The 16,834-nt window shown below is 38.8% G+C and overlaps 1 protein-coding gene across 1 annotated transcript in view; it reads left to right on the plus strand.

Annotated features, from left to right (window-relative positions):
- The window catches only part of USH2A (usherin), a 590,403-nt gene that overhangs the window by 286,811 nt on the left and 286,758 nt on the right, over positions 1 to 16,834 (plus strand). The window contains 1 exon segment of the mRNA XM_038396580.2: positions 26 to 187. Within this exon segment, the coding sequence (XP_038252508.1) occupies positions 26 to 187 (162 nt within the window).

A 16,834-nucleotide genomic window follows, 5' to 3' on the forward strand; every position in this document is an offset into this window, starting at 1 on the left:
TTTATTTATTTATAATATTTTCCAGCCCCTGAAGACGTACAACCACCTACAGCTATATCCTTTCCAGCTTCTTTACTACTGAGTTGGAGTCCTCCAAAGAGACCAAATGGTATTATAACACAGTATGCTTTATACATGGATGCTGTATCAATCTACACTGGAAATGGAACTAAATACATTGTCAAAGGTGAGTTATATAGTTGTGATTTCTAAGATGGGTATGTCACAGTCATTGGGCTACCTGCACAGCTAACCCTTCCTGTTCTCATCAAATGCACCCGTCTCTCAGTTCTCAGGCCTGTAGCTGTCACTTGTGTTGGGGTGAAAGCACGTGGTTCTTCTGCTCTAGATATGCATTGTAGACTACCATCCCCAAGTCCTAACTGTGATTGCCTCAGCAGGCCTGATGTATCTTTGGAGCCTGCAGTTCTGTTCCCTTTGGGAGCAATGACACCAGTGACCAGACATCCTTCTTATAGCAAAATATTTATTAGAACAAAAGAATTTGAGAGAGAAACAGATCTTGTAATAATAAAACAGACCAAATACATATCTAGCTTACAGGATATATAACCGTTTTCCACATGGTGATCCTGGTATATCTAGCTTCCTTATAGACTCCTCCACGGTCTCTCTGTCTGGGTGATCATCTCTTCCCTTAACTCACAAACGAGTATATTCCCTCCCTGCCTCGGGAAGTCTTTAAATCTTGCTCGGTCCTTTTATCACCCCCCGTATAGAAATCACGTCACCTTTTAACTTTTATAGTCCTTTGATCTGGTAACTTTCAGCTTTAGCAAAATGAGGCTTGAAACTTGTTGGAGATAGGAGGTAAGATCCCCCAAGCTACTAGTGTTCCTCACTGTCTTTCAAATGTGTGCCTGGATGGCCTTATCTGTGTTGCCTTCCTGCACAGTCCCTATTGAATTTGAGCATATAATAAACATTTCACTATCTCCAATATAATTTGTAAGGTCTATCTCAATATCTATTTTACATATTTTGCATTCTTAGATTATTGCATAGCAGTTCCATGACCCTCATTGGCTGTTTGTATTGATGTACAGTCATGTGACATCTTACTTTCACTTTAACCTTTTGTTTTATCAAGGTATCACAAATCAGTCATTCAGGATTATCATACAATAAAAATAATGAACTATGTGTAGCCTTGTGCAGCAAAAGGAATAGTCTAGGCCAGTCACTGTTTTGTGCACGTTTGTAGGTAGGTGTAAAACCAAAAAAGATTTTAAAATTGGAATCTAGCCAGGATAGGGGAGGGTCAGGGTCTTACTTTCTTTTTACTATAACACCTTAGCATACTATAAGACCTCAAAGGCATTTCTGCATTTTGAGTTAGTACAAAACATTTTTAAAAATGCATAGTTCAATTTTTTTTTATGTGCACAGGCCATAAGCTACTAGTGCGGTGGGTCAGTTCTGACACTGAAAAATGAATCCAGTTAGAAAACCTCCTGAAGGCTGTTGATGTTTGCTATAATAAATAGTGCACACTTTAAGTCAAACTTTTTCATTCTGTATTCAAAGGTAATGGATTTTTTGTAACCATAGTAACCTTGTTGTATTTCTGGATGAATACATGAGGTATATACATTCTGGTTTTATTTTTGAATATAAACTACCACATTATATATTACTAATAATATGAAAAATAGGATATAGGTTAGCATAATGACAGCTTAAACTAGTATGCATTTTTCTTCTGCAAAAAATAAATATTTATCAAAAATATAGGTTCAATTAGTTTCACCCCCCTCCCTCTACCCAGTTTTCCGGTATTCTTGTAGTACCATTTATCTTTTTTTCAAGATCTCCATTAATCTCTTATTACTGTCCAATAACATTATTTTTAAAAATTTGGAAGCAGAAATACATATACTTAAACATTATTGAAAGATTTGTGCTGATGTTGTTACTAGGGTTATGCTCTGCCCCATAGCATGTATTTGCAAAATGGTCATAAATTGAAAAGTCTGAAAAACATTTTTAGAATATGTTCACCATGCTGGTGGTTTTTTGAAAAGCACACATCAGATTACATCGTGACTGATAACTACTATCTAAGATGTAATGAAGGGTTATCTATTGAACCTGCAGTCAAGATAATTTTTATAATTTTCCTACCAGCAATTAGGGGTAGGCTACTCTAAAAAGGCTCAATATTTGGCTCATCATCCAAAATGTTGGATGCTTATCTGAGGCTTTTCCAGCCAGACCCGGTTCTGTAAAACTGGCCTAAAGAACAGACTTTTAATGACGTTTTTAATACTTTGTTTTTGTGGTCATATCTGGAAATAACACAAGAACCACCTGTCTCATGGTAATGGAGCATTTCTGTTTCTGCTCCTGGCACAAACATTTATATGAACATTTCAGTACCTTAAGGTAAGTTTGGTTTCCATTTGTTTTTTGAAATGGGCAACGGTTTACAGTTTCAGTCCCTGAATTTAATTACTGTAGAAAATATAATGATAGGTCTACTAAGAAACTCCCCATCTCCCCAGAGACAGCAGGACCCAGTTTCACCAGAATGGGCCTAGCTGACTGCAACTCTGATAGAGTCAAAGACAATTTTCAGAGAGCAGGCCAGCTCAGTTCTCTGTCTGTAGTCTAAATAGGTCTCCTCTTCCATGCAGAAGCCCCTACCATTGCCCCATTTAGTTTTATTCAGTAAGACCAAATAAATGGTCAGTAAAGATTCTTCCAATGGAGTCCCTGCTTCTCACCAAGAATGCACCATACTTGTAAATCTCTTGCTTTTTAATTGATATTAGTTGCTAAAGGAAGGAGATTGATAGTCTCCTCATCTGAATTGGTGGAACATGAGTCACTTTCTTATTCTCTCTTACCATATGGGACATGACATGTATCACCGTTTGCTTCTGTGCCACCTTTATCTTGCTGCTGAATTCTCACTCTGCTTGAGGTGTGCTGGAAATGTGGAAGGAACCCAAGGGAAGAAAACTGATCTCAGTCAGAAGGTTGGGATTTGGGTCACCAGAAATCCAAGCCATTCTGGCTCAGGGCTATTCAGATTTCTAGTCCAGATTTATGCTTGGCTCTAATTTTAATCAAAGAAATGTCATTTTTGTTGCTAAAGCAAAAGGGCCTTTGTTTCCTTACAGAGCCTGCAATCTGCTCCTTTGTAGGCTGGAGGAGTCATTACAAAGTAGCACAAAGTAATCTTTCTTCTCGAAGGGCTATATCTATACAGTGATAAAATCAAAGGATTCAAAGCCAGGTTCTGGAACTCTCCAGTGTTGTATCTGTCTGTCTCTCCTGCCTCTTTTGTTTGGGGTTTTGTTTTTGTTTTTGTTTTTTTTGCTTTGGGTGTGAAGGTTAGTGCTGTTGGCTTCTACTGAGCATGCGCATACTGGTTTTTCAGAGGTATATAATTTGGCCAAATTGGATGGATTTTCCTATGGACATCAAAAAGCACCTCTCTGGCCCCCAGGAAACACCCCTTGCCAGAGCATGGAGTCTCTAGAGCTTCTTAATGAAACATTTGTAAGATTTTTTTTTCACATTAGCAAAACAATGTGGTTTTCTCTAACATCATTCTCATGAATGGCTGACCTATTTTAGCCAAAACATTTTTTTAAATCAACTCAAGGCAGACACTCAGCGTGGAAAGTTTCAGCCCAAGTGGTTAAAGTTTGGCAAAGCTGTAAACTGAAAACTATGTCTTATGATGAAAAGTGTCTAACAACCTTAACTCTAGGCATTGCTGCCAGCAGAACTTATAATGTGCAAAGAAATAATAATGTAGCACAAACTTTTCTGAGGAGATTGCTAGTGATGGTTTATTGTCAAAATTTGAGCAAAATTTCTCCCTCCCACGTCATCTGAGTTGGCTACCTTTGTGAGAAAAGTTTCTGGTAAAAGCCTGTAGTGAAAATAGTCGTCTTTTCTATAGTGAAACACATTTGATTATCTAACCTGGCGAAGCCAAGAAAGACATTACTTGTAAATATATATGACACACAAAATGTTTATATTTCCATCTCTGTAGAGTGTAATCTCCAACTTTGGCACTGAGCACACTGAGGATGTAAAAGTCTGCATTTTCTCCAGTAATGCATACTTGACACTGCTAACAAATTTGGTTCATTTAATTTCTCTTGCATATAGTAATGACTCTGTGAATCCTTAAACGAAAAATATTCCTATTAATACTCATCTGATTGAAACTGTTATTTTCTCTGGCACACAGTAAGAAAGAATAGTGTTTGCAGGATTTCAGGAAAGGAATACTTCACCAAACAAATCACAGGGCCAGATCTTCAGCTAGCTCAATAAAGCTGTGCCAGTTTCAATAGCTGCAGATCTGGCTCACATTCGCTAGCTTTCTACAGCTAAACTACAAATAATAATAATAATTAATAATCTTTTCTGGTGTCTGTGATATGTCAATTTTGATCATTTAGTTTTTCTGGAGTATAAAACCAAGGGTAATCCTTAGAAAGAGAGAGAAGAAGTTAGCCTGTAGGAATAAGTAACAGTTTGGCTGGCTCAAGTAGGGTGACCAGGTGTCCGGTTTTGGACCGGAATACCCAGTCAAAAAGAGATCCTGGTCAGCACCACTAACCAGGCCATCGACTGTTCAGTTGGCAGCACCACACAGAGGGGCTGGCAGGCTTCTTGCTAGCCTCTGCGCTGCGCGTTTCCCAGAAGCAGCAGCGTGTCCCCCTCAGGCTCCAGTGCATAGGGGCAGCCGGGGGCTCTGCGCGCTGCCCCTACCCCAAGTGCCCCCCTCCTGAGCCCCAAAGTATCCCAGCCCTGATCCACCTCTGCCCGCCTCCTCTCCCCTCAGTCCCAGCCCAGAGCACCCTCCTACACCACAAACCCCTCATCCCCAGCTCCACCACCAGAGCCCTCACACCCCCCTACATCCCAACCCCCCTGCCTCAGCCTGCAGCCCCCTGCCTGAACCTGAACTCTGAACCCCTCAACTCCACCCCGGAGCCCCCTCCTGAACCCCAAACCCCTTATTCCTGGCCCCACCCCAGAGCCTGCATCCCCGGCCAGTGTCCTCACCCCCCCCCCGCACCCCACCCCCCGAGCCAGCCCAGTGAAAATGAGTGAGTGAGTGAAGGTGGGGAGAGCAAGCGACGGGGGTGGGGGTGGGGGATGGAAGGGGTGGGGCAGGGGTGGGGCGAGGGTTTTTGGTTTTGTCTGAGTAGAAAGTTGGCAACCCTAGGCTCAAGTTGTTCTTGAACTTGAATGCTGAAAGGCAGATTTTGTAAGTCCAGACAGATCAGAGTTGGGGAAGAGAATGAGGAGACTTGTTAAATTCTATGATTAATAATAGGGATTTGGGGGTGAGTTCAACATCTCTAAAAATCAGGCCCACTATGTCTAATGTTCAGAAACTGAAGCACCCAAAATTAGCCAACACTTACATAAATTCTTTTCTTGAAATCAATGATTAACAGTATCTTTAATATATGCGATGGCACAAATGCCATACTTCTTCAAGAAATACTTTTGAATTTTTCTTTGTCCTTTCCACACCTATAAAATTCTACAGATAATTTTAAAATGACTGATTTTGTGTTTATTATTAGGAATCCATCACAATTGTGTCAACACTTTATTTACTCTACAATTAAACATGACTTGAATGAAGGGAAATCCAGAAAACATTTGAACTGCAGAATTTGATTGCTGGTCAGGGTATCACAAAGAGGAAAAGGCCTGTTAGATCATATGATTGTTGTTGTTATGGTTATTCTAATTAAATATTTAATAGCATGGTACCACCCAAAGACTGCAGTCAAGATTGGATCCCCATTGTGCTGGGTGCTGTAGAAATATAGAAGAGACAATCTTTGCCCTGACAGCTTACAATTGATAGATACTGTAGTATTTCTGTGGGAGCCAGTGTGGGACTGTTTCCTATCTTCAAAGATGTAGTATAATATACATAAATATCTGAAGGAGCCAAGTCTTCTGTTTCACCTACTCCAAAGAGTGATTCAACATCAATATAACATTGGCATCCAGTTAGTGAATTTAAGATTCTAGTTTGTTCTGGAAGCATTGGCACCTGCTGTATTAGTGTGAGCAATAGAATATTTATCTTCACCTGAAATACTACCCATGTTACACAAAGAGATATGAACTGAAGTCCCGTTGTCATTTTCAGGGTCTTGCTCTTATGGACTACAGTTCGACAGTCACCATTCCCATATGACATCCAGATCATAAGGCAGTACAGTAAGCAACATACTTCCCAAAGCAGTACAAAAAGAGCATCATCCCTGCTGCAGGTTTCATATGGGCCAAAATACTTAAACATTATGGTGAGCACTATAAAAAAAAAAACCCAAAATAGTTTTATTGCTGCACCCAGCACTAGAGGGCAGATTATACCAGGTTTATGGAAGGAGTGTAGGCTTCCCTTAACGCTATATATATATATATATATATATATAAGAAAGCACATTTGATACACCTGAACTGACAACACTGACATTGCCAGTGACCTGTACTATTGTAATTAATTCTTCAGACCCAGAATGCAGATTCAGCAGGCACAAAAGCAAAGAGCAATTGAGACTATCTGAGTCTGTCATTTCTGTGTTTCAACTTCAAATGGAAGACTCTAGTGCATTCATTGGACTTAACTGTACAGATCCGGAGGCCAGGGAGGAAAGCATTATGTTTATTTGTAGCAGCTCTCTTGTATCATTTTCTGTTGCAGTGCATTAGTGTAGTGTTAAATAAAATCTGCTTATTTAAAATCCTTTTAAATAGCGTTTAAATATTTCCTGCTGATACAATCTGCTAAAGTAGTTATCCTTGCTGCAGATTTCAGTTAACCTTGTCGCAGATACTAAGCCTGGAGCTACACAGACTTTTAGGGGCCTTGATTATGGAGCAAAACCTAATGGTGTCATTATAAAACCACAGCTGGACAAGCTTTTGGAATCCTTGTCCTTCAATCAGATTTGGGTAACACAGCAAGCCAGGAGAGAACTCATGTTAACCCTGCCTGAATTGCTGAGCTCTCAGATTATTTGGGCACCACTTTCTAGAAATTAAAATAATAAAATAAAACTCAAATTATAAAGCAAAAGGGATTGGCACCTCCAAATCTGCCACATATACAAACACAAACTGTTTTGAACAAGTAGCTTTCTCCAAAGCTAATAGCAATGGATTAGCCAAAAGAACAGAAAAAAGGCACATTTATTTGGTGATGAAGGGCAAGTGCATTGCTGCTACGCATTCTGGATCTGTTCAGTGAACAGAGAGAAGGGAAGCATTAAGCTTCCAGGTCTATCAATCTCAAGCCTTGACAAGACTTAAAGTAACTCAAAAATGTGAGGTTTCAGAGTAGCAGCCGTGTTAGTCTGTATCCGCAAAAAGAAAAGGAGTACTTGTGGCACCCTAGAGGCTAACAAATTTATGTCAAGGTTCCTTCCCCACTCTGAATTCTAGGGTACAGGTGTGGGGACCTGCATGAAAGACCCCCTAAGCTTATTCTTACCAGCTTCGGTTAAAAACTTCCTCAAGGTACAAACTTTGCTTTGTCCTTGAACCCTATGCTGACACTACCAAGTGTGTTAAACAAAGAACAGGGAAAGAGCCCACTTGGAGACATCTTCCGCCCAAAATATCCTCCCAAGCCCTACACCCCCTTTCCTGGGGAAGGCTTGATAAAAATCCTCACCAATTTGCATAGGTGACCACAGTCTCAAACCCTTGGATCTTAAGAACAATGAAAAAGCAATCAGAATCTTAAAAGAAGAATTTTAATTAAAGAAAAGGTAAAAGAATCACCTCTGTAAAATCAGGATGGTAAATACCTCACAGGGTAATCAGATTCAAAACATAGAGAATCCCTCTAGGCAAAACCTTAAGTTACAAAAAGACACAAAAACAGGAATATACATTCCATTCAACACAGCTTATTTACCAGCCATTTAAACAAAAGAAAATCTAACCCATTTCTAGCTAGATTACTTACTAACTTTTTACAGGAGTTCTGAAGAGCATTCCTGATCTGTTCCCAGCAAAAGCATCACATAGACAGACAGACCCTTTGTTCCCCACCACCCCCCAGCTTTGAAAGTATCTTGTCTCCTCATTGGTCATTTTGGTCAGGTGTCAGCGAGGTTATCTTAGCTTCTTAACCCTTTACATTTGAAAGGGTTTTGCCTCTGGTCAGGAGGGATTTTATAGTTCCATATACAGAAAGGTGGTTACCCTTCGCTTTATATTTATGACACGCCCCCCAAATCACAGATAGGGTGAAACACTGGCTGTGATTTCTTTCTGGAGCTCTAGAAGAAAACAGACTTAATAAGACACATGCACCTCTAGATATACTACCAAGTGTATAAAGACTAACAATATTTTCCACATCTCAAGGACGATTTTAACCATTTGATTCTGGGAAACTTTCACGGGAGAGTGCATCAGCCACTTTGTTAGAAGCTCCTGAGATGTGTTGGATGTCGAAATCAAAATCTTGGAGAGCTAAACTCCACCGAATAAGTTTTTTGTTATTTCCCGTGGTGGTATGAAGTCACTAGCGCAGCATGGTTGGTTTGCAGGTGGAAACGCCATCCCCAAACATATGGGCGTAGCTTTTCCAGAGCGTAGACAATGGTGTAACGTTCTTTTTCACTAACTGACCGGTTGCTTTCCCTCTTAGACAGCTTCTTGCTGAGAAACTCTACAGGATGGAATTCTTGATCCGGTCCTTCCTGCTCCCACAGGAAGCAGTCGGATTATTAAAACTGCTCCCACACCACGCTCGGATGCATCTGTGGTTACTAGGAATGGTTTTTCAAAGTCAGGGGCCCTTAGCACAGGGTCAGACATGAGTGTCGCTTTAAGCTGATTAAAGGCCTTCTGACAGGTTTCAGAGTAGCAGCCGTGTTAGTCTGTATTCGCAAAAAGAAAAGGAGTATTTGTGGCACCTTAGAGACTAACAAATTTATTAGAGCATAAGCTTTCGTGAGCTACAGATCACTTCATCGTAAAATGCATCCGATGAAGTGAGCTGTAGCTCACGAAAGCTTATGCTCTAATAAATTTGTTAGTCTCTAAGGTGCCACAAATACTCCTTTTCTAAAGGCCTTCTGACACTCTTCGGTCCACTGAAAGGCATTTGGCTGTTTCTTTTTGGTTAGGTCTGTCATTGGGGCGGCAATTTGGCTGTATTGCGGTATAAATCGCCTGTAATATCCAGCCAAGCCTAAGAAGGATTGGAACTGTTTCTTTGACTTTAAGACAGGCCAGTTTTGGATAGCATCACTTTGGCCTGTAGGGGGTTGATAGTTTCTTGACCCACTTAGTGTCCAAGGAAAGTCACTCTGTTTAGGCCTAGTTGACACTTCTTATCCTTAATAGTTATTCCTGCCTCTCTTATGCGCTCAAAGACCTTTTGTAGATTCTTTCTTTCCTGTGATCTTACACCAAGAGTTTGTCATAGTAAGAAATGTGTAAGACACTCATCATTTAATTTTCCCTTCACAAATATGTAGATTGGAGAGGAGAGTTTAAAATATCAAATGATGTTTGAGTGATATTGCATACTGAAAGAGAGGGTATAAGCCAAATATTCACCTAACTTCAGTGTGTTTGTATTTGTAAAATTAAATACAGTAGTCTCCTTGCAAATCATGAGGCTGATTCCTCTCTCACTTACACTTTTGTAAATTAAGAGTAGCTCCAAAGAAGTCAGTGGAATTACTGCAAGTCAAAGATAGTGTGAAAGGCAAATTATGCTCCATGCATTTTACATTTAAATTACTGTAGATGATGATAACCAAGGGTGAGAAGATAGTTCATGTTCATTCAGTTGTAGGTCTCTCTGCTAACAATGGTGCAAGTAGTGATGGTGGTTCTTGTAGGTGCTTGTCCCCTAATAACTGGATTGAAACTACTGATTCTTTTGACATCAGCCACTGAGATTAAAATAGTTTTATGGGGGATGTTTTTTGGGCTCTTGTAGTTTGAGTGCCTAAAGCTAGGCACCTAAATACGTGATCGGGGTTGTGGATAAAGCTTATCTAGTTGATATAGTGTACTTGTATTTCCAGAAAGCCTTTGAAAAATTCCCTCACCAAAGGAAACTAAGCAGTCATGGGATAAGAGGGATGGTCCTTTCATAGGTCAGTAACGGGTTGAAAAACAGGAAACAAAATGTAGAAATAAATTGTTTGTTTTCACCGTGGAGAAAGGTGAACAGTCGGGTCCCCCAAGGATCTACACTGGGTCCTGTGCTGTTCAACATATTTATTAATTATCTGGAAAAGGGGGTGAATACAGAAGTGGCAAAGTTTGCCCATGATACAAAATTATTCAAGATAGTTAAGTCCAAAGCTGACCATGTGGAGTTACAAAGGAATCTCACAAAACTGGGAAACAAAATGACAGATGAAATTAAATGTTAAGTGCAAAATAATGCACATTGGAAAAAATAATCCCAACTATACAGATACAATGTTGGGTTATAAAATAGCTGTTCCCATTAAAAAAAAATCTTTGAGTCACCATGGATAGTTCTCTGAAAACTTCCATTCACGGCCCAGCAGTGGTCAAAAAGGCTAACAGTTTGTTAGAAACTGTTCAGAGAGGGATTTAAAAAAAGACAGAAAATATCATAATACCACTACATAAATCCATGGTGTGCTCTTACCTTGAATACTGTGCCCAATTCTGGTCACCCTGACTCAAATAGGATCTAGTAGAACTGGAAAACATTCAGAGAAGGGCAACAAAGAAGATCAAGGGTATGGAATTGCTTCCGTATGAGGAGAGACTAAAAAGTTTAGGGCTGTTTATCTTAAAAAAGAGACAGCTAAGGGGAGAGATGATAGAGATCTATAAAATAATGAATGGTGTGGAAAAAAGTAAATAGAGAAGTGTTATTTACCTTTTAGGTAGCCACCTTAATACAAACAAGAGGAAGTACTTTTTAACTCAACCCACAATAATCTGTGGAACTCATTGCCATGGGATGTTGTGATGGCCAAAAGTATAACTGGGTTCAAAAAAGAACTGGATAAGTTAATGGAGGATAGGTCCATTAATGGCTATTAGTAAAGATATGATTTGGTCACAGATTCCGTAACTTTAAAGAACCTCCATGACTTCTTTGACTTCAGCCCCCTGCCGCAGCCACTGTGCCCGGGGCAGGGGCTGGAGCTGTCAGTCCCCCCTCCTTATGTGGCTTGGGCTTCAATCCCTGCGGTGGTCAACCCTACCCCAGGACCCTGGTTAGTTTTAGTAAAAGTCACAGGCAGGTTGTGGGCGTCTGTGGATTTTTGTTTATTGCCCGTGACTTGTCCATGTCTGTATTAAAATTAACTGTGATAAAATCTTAAGCTTAGCTATTAGCCAAGGTGGTTAGGGGTGCAGCCTCCTGCTCAGGGTGACCATAAACCTATGACTATGAGAAGCTTGGAGTGGAAGATAGGGTGGATCACTCCATTATTGCTTTGTTCTGTGTACTCCTTTGAAGCTCTAGTATGGGTAGCTGTTGGAGACAGGATACTGGGCAAGATAGACCATGGTCTCACCTAGTATGGCAACTCTTATGTTCTTATAGTCTTAGAATTTCTGACGTGTTGAGTACCCTCCCTCAGTCTGAAGTCAACTGGGCTACTTATTTAGGTGCCCAGATACAGATTCAGATGCCTAAATGTGGTGACCAAATTCAAAAATTTGCACTTATCTTCACAGTGATAGAAACTGGACAGTTATATTTGACATCAAGACTTAAGACTAAACTCTGGTTTTGCTTTCCTCAGTTAATATGTGTGTGTTCCCATTAACTCTTTTAGAGAGAGTAAACTTTTTTTTTTAAATTTGGGCTTTATTGAACATTTAAAAATAATTGACAACTCCCAAAGAACAAAAATAAGAGATTGGTTGATGTGGGGCTCTGCAAAATAGTCACAAAAGAAGATTGTGAACACCTTATTCACATTGGTGAATATGAGGATTTTGAATATTTTTGCAGGGGTGGAAGTGTTTTTGGAAAAGAGTCTAGTTTAATGAAAAACTGTTGGAATTTTGTTGCTTTCACTCACAATAATGCCCATTTTTCAATGAAAATCAGTCCATGTTCACTCAAAAAGTTGGGGAACCGCAAAGATCTCCACATTTTTTAAATTTCTTAAATTGGATGTTTTCTTTCTGCAAAGATTAATTTTGTATTGAAACTCATTAACATTTAAAATTTCACGTGGATCAGTGAGAGAATTTCAATTTCATGAAAAATAATTTATAAGTGAACTTTTGGGACTATGAAATGATCCAGGATAAACCTGCAAATATTTTTGTCAGTGAATATATAGCACTTAATTTACATAACTGGAAAGGGAACGAGTACTAGAAACATTTATGACAAATCAGTGTGTAAGTAAAAGAAACTACAATTGGAGTATGTTACTAGATGTCGCAAGCAGCTGTGCTGCATACTGACAATTATTGCTGGCTGTTAACCCTTTGGATGTTGAATATTACAGGTGCATCCACATGTATTGCACCACCTGCACAATTGAATGTGTTCTGTGTGTCATAACATTCCAATGACATAAGTGAAAGCTTCATGGATGGTAGCAATACAACAGGCAGGTGCACTGGAGGCCCAACAATGATAGTGTAACACTTCTGCATGTAATACTCTTCTCCAGGAAGGCACATGGAGAATATTACAGGGCTGCTTGCTCTTAAAGGATCAAAATCAGTTCATGAAGTCAATGGAGTTACATCTGCTTACATGAGGGTGAATTTGAGACAGTTCTTGCTCCCAATAGGTGAATGGATGTTTACTAGTGACCCTCACAGGAGAAGGTTTAGGTCTTTTCTTTAAATTTTTTATTTGCACTGGATCCTTACTCATAATCTCCATCCCCCTTTGGAGTTGCACATGCAGTACTGCCCCCAGCACATACTGGATAGTTAATAAATTAATTAGTTTGAAAACTAATTTAATTGTTTGAGAGACTGGAAATCTGCATTCTGTCAATTTTAGCAGCGAGTGAACCTCAGAGGTTTGGAGATTTGGTAAACTTTGCAAAAGTTTGTTCAGGCCTCTTGTTTCTGTAAATGTGTGGTGAAAAATCTGAGAATGACTTTTAAAAATAGTTCCAGATTATTTTACCAGTTAATATCACTAAACTATTTCTATTTAGATTTAGAAATAATACAGGAGCAGCCTTTCCTTCATTATTCTCAGCACTTTTGGTTCTCATCTGTTCAGGGTGAACAATACATATCTGAACATTACAGAATCTTAAAGTTAGATTTGAATTTAGTTATAAAAATACATGACACTTTGGACTGTTGGAGAGGATTCTTGTATTTTCCAAATCTATTGCCCCCTCTCCTAAATTATGCAATAAAAAATGTTTGCAGGGCATAAATCAAGTCAGATTCCAGCTTGATGTGTCACAAAAATCATGAAAGGAATTCTGGCAGATTTCTTTTCCTGTTGAATCACTGCAAGAATGTAACCTACATTTTTACACCTACCACCCAAATTGTTTACATAAAACTTTATAGCCATTTAGTTGGTACTGAACTCCATCAGACTTTTCACTATTCCTTTAAAATATGATTTTTTATGATAATCCACTGCTGATCTAAATTGCAGTTTGGCTTCAAAAGTTTTTTTATACGACAGATATATTCATACCAATCATACAGATTCATACCACATAAATATAGTAACAATTTAAGATGATATATTACAAAGAAAATAAATAGTGCATAAGCACTAAAATTAAGTGAACATAAATGGAAGCATGTAAGGAAAATATCAGATTAGTGTTCTTTAAGTAATGCAAAAACTCAAAATCTTTTAAGATGACTATCACAAGGCAGATGAGAAACGGAGTTCATTACTATTTCAGCGATGGCAGCGTTGCAAATACTGTACTCCATTATTGTAGATGCAACTTAAATGTTCATATATTGATTTCTTTTTTTCTGCCATTGCTGGCAATATATGTGATGGCATGTAAATCAACATCTGGATTCATAATTTAACAATGCTGCTGCTGTTTAATCATTTCAGTAATGTACTGCACAGCACAAGGTCAGCAGACTTAAGGGGGAAAAGCGTCAGCTGAGGAAAAGTTAATTTTCATTCTGGTGATAATCTTCTGCCTTGTGTCCTGTATCAAGGAGTATATCTCTGCTCATTTTTTTTATTCTAGTTTGCTATTAATCAGTGAAACTTGAGATCTTTCTATAATAATCCTTATTGTGAGTGCCTGAAAGTTCTATCAGTGTAGTTGCATCAAAATATGTACTTTTGTACAAATATCCTTTGAGATTTATTGGGACTATATAAATTAGAGTGGTTTGGAATAAGTACTTGATAAAGAGCAATAGAAGATAAAATACTTCTTGTTTGAACTTAGGATGGCATCAGAGTGGAGCTATGTTACATTCAGAATAGAAATATTTGATCTTGCAATGAAATCCTTTTAATTGGTTTTTACATAAAAAAATGATTTTGAATTGATATATAAATAGCATATATGACGGAATTTACTGGGCAAATAAATATACCACTTCTAGTGAGGGGTAAAACTCATTTTTCTTGAGAGGTAAATGTATAATTGAATATGAATGCTCTGTTTACACTGTACATTACAATGTTGTACATTTAAAGTGTGCTCACAAAACTATTATTTATATTATCTTTTGCACATTGCACTGGCAGTGGTGCACCGGAATATTTCTTTTTTGTGTCTTTTCTAACTGATCCAGAGGCTACAGAAGTGGCATTACCAGGCTACTCTGGACATACAAGTGAGGGAATACAGATAATATATAAAATACATAATATTCTAGACCCAGAGATACTTAAGATCTCTCTCCAGCATCCCTCTAAAATAATTGAAGCCAGCTTTCTCTCTCTTTTGAGGCTCCATCTGATTCAGGCCTCGAAATATTAACGATACTTAGCACTCTATGTATGGAAAGCATTTTAAAGTTATTAATCCTTACAATTTGCCTGGGGAGGAAAGTATGCAACTAGTGTTGGTCCCATTTTTCAGATAGAGAAACTGAAGAACGGCACAGAGAGTCTGATGGCTAGATTTCCAGAGATGCTGTACACCCCGCAGCTCCTATGGCACCACTGAAAATACAATTTACCCAAGGTCACACACCTTAACAGAGCACAACATTTTGGGATCCCCCGTCCATGCTTAATCTACTTGGCCACACTGTGTTTAAAGTCAAAAAATATTTTAATGAGAATTCATATAAATAGATGTTGAACAGAGCTGTAAGGAATGTGAAATATCTTGGTACAAACATATTACCTTTGTGTAAAAGAATAGGTATTTCTGTTGATTGAAAGGAAATAATTATTGTTTGAATATGTGTTACCAACTTGTCCCTACATGACATCAGATGAGTAGAGCTATTTCATGACCACAATAAAACAGTTGGACTGCCCTTTTAAGAGGGCTGCTCCTCCTCTCCCTCTTCAGTGGTTTTGAGCCCATGGTGACAAAGAAGGCTTGAATGAGTGGAATGTATAAACAAGATTCAAAGGGAACAGGTGACAAAAGCCTACATGTCGATATAAATAAAGGTGACATTAACAGAAGGCTGGATATTTGGGGGAGGATGGAATATTATAGTAGAGTTATAGGGAGCAACAGGTGGGAAGACCATGGGGGAATCTGCTTAATATCTTTAATGTCTATTCAGAAAAGCAACGAATATGGGGAATAAACGAGAAGAACTGAAAGTATTAATACATAAGCTAAATTATGACTTAATTGGGATCACTGAGAATTGGTGGGATAAATCTCATCACTGGAATATTGGTATAGAGGGGAAAAAGGAAGAAGGAGGTGTATTATACATCAAGAACGTACACACTTGCAATAAAGATAGGAGGTCAAGAAGGAGAGGATAACATACCGTGTCAACAACCACGGACAGGACAAAGAGAATGAAGATGGAGTAGAAGTCCTAATATGTAGCCAGAATAAGAAACCTAAGTGTGAGCATTTTCAGGGTAGTGGAGAGGGTGGAGGCCAGACTGGAAAGGATCCAAGATGGAGTTACAGGAGATTAAATCAGTGTATCGTGTGAGACATTGTGTTTGGTTTACAGATGAAGAGCAGGAGGCAGATGAGATGATGACTAGTGGCTGAGAAGGTCCATTATGTGGTCTGGAGCCTCCTGCAATCTTTTTTTTCCTGGCATGGGGAGAACAGAAATTTGAAACTTGAATTTGTTCCTTCTCTTATTTAAAGCTGCTTAATGCTTGAATTATGAGGCCAAATACCCAGGCATGTCTCTTATGTATATTGTGGGAGGGACAGGTGATTTTACACCACCTTTCTGCTCTGCTGATCCTGGAGACCAGCCCTATATGGGCCAGTTGAGAAGACCAACCTATCTGCTTGACCAGTGTGTCTGGACATTCTTCTTACAACTGTGTTCCATGCCCTGGAAGGGCTTTCCCATAGAAACAAGTTTTGATAGGAGCATTGTGTACATTTATCAGATAGTTAGATTATTTGGGATAATTGAGACATATGCTAATCTCTTCAAAAATAGGTTAAAAGGGGGAGTTTCCATTTTGTCAGATGAAATGTTTAGTTCTCCAGTTGTGAGGCTGGCAGGATTTAATATCATTCTTTTAAGGGCACAAACTCATTTTTTCCAAACTCTTAAGTTGTATTGAGAATGTGAATATATGCATAATTGAAGCTTTTCTGTTAAATGTATATGCAAATATAAAACACACTGGCCAAACAATACTCAAAATAATGTACTCAATACTGGCAAAACAATACTCAAAATACATTGA

Source organism: Dermochelys coriacea, chromosome 3, assembly GCF_009764565.3.
Source record: "Dermochelys coriacea isolate rDerCor1 chromosome 3, rDerCor1.pri.v4, whole genome shotgun sequence".
In the NCBI taxonomy this organism is placed as follows: Eukaryota; Metazoa; Chordata; order Testudines; family Dermochelyidae; genus Dermochelys; species Dermochelys coriacea.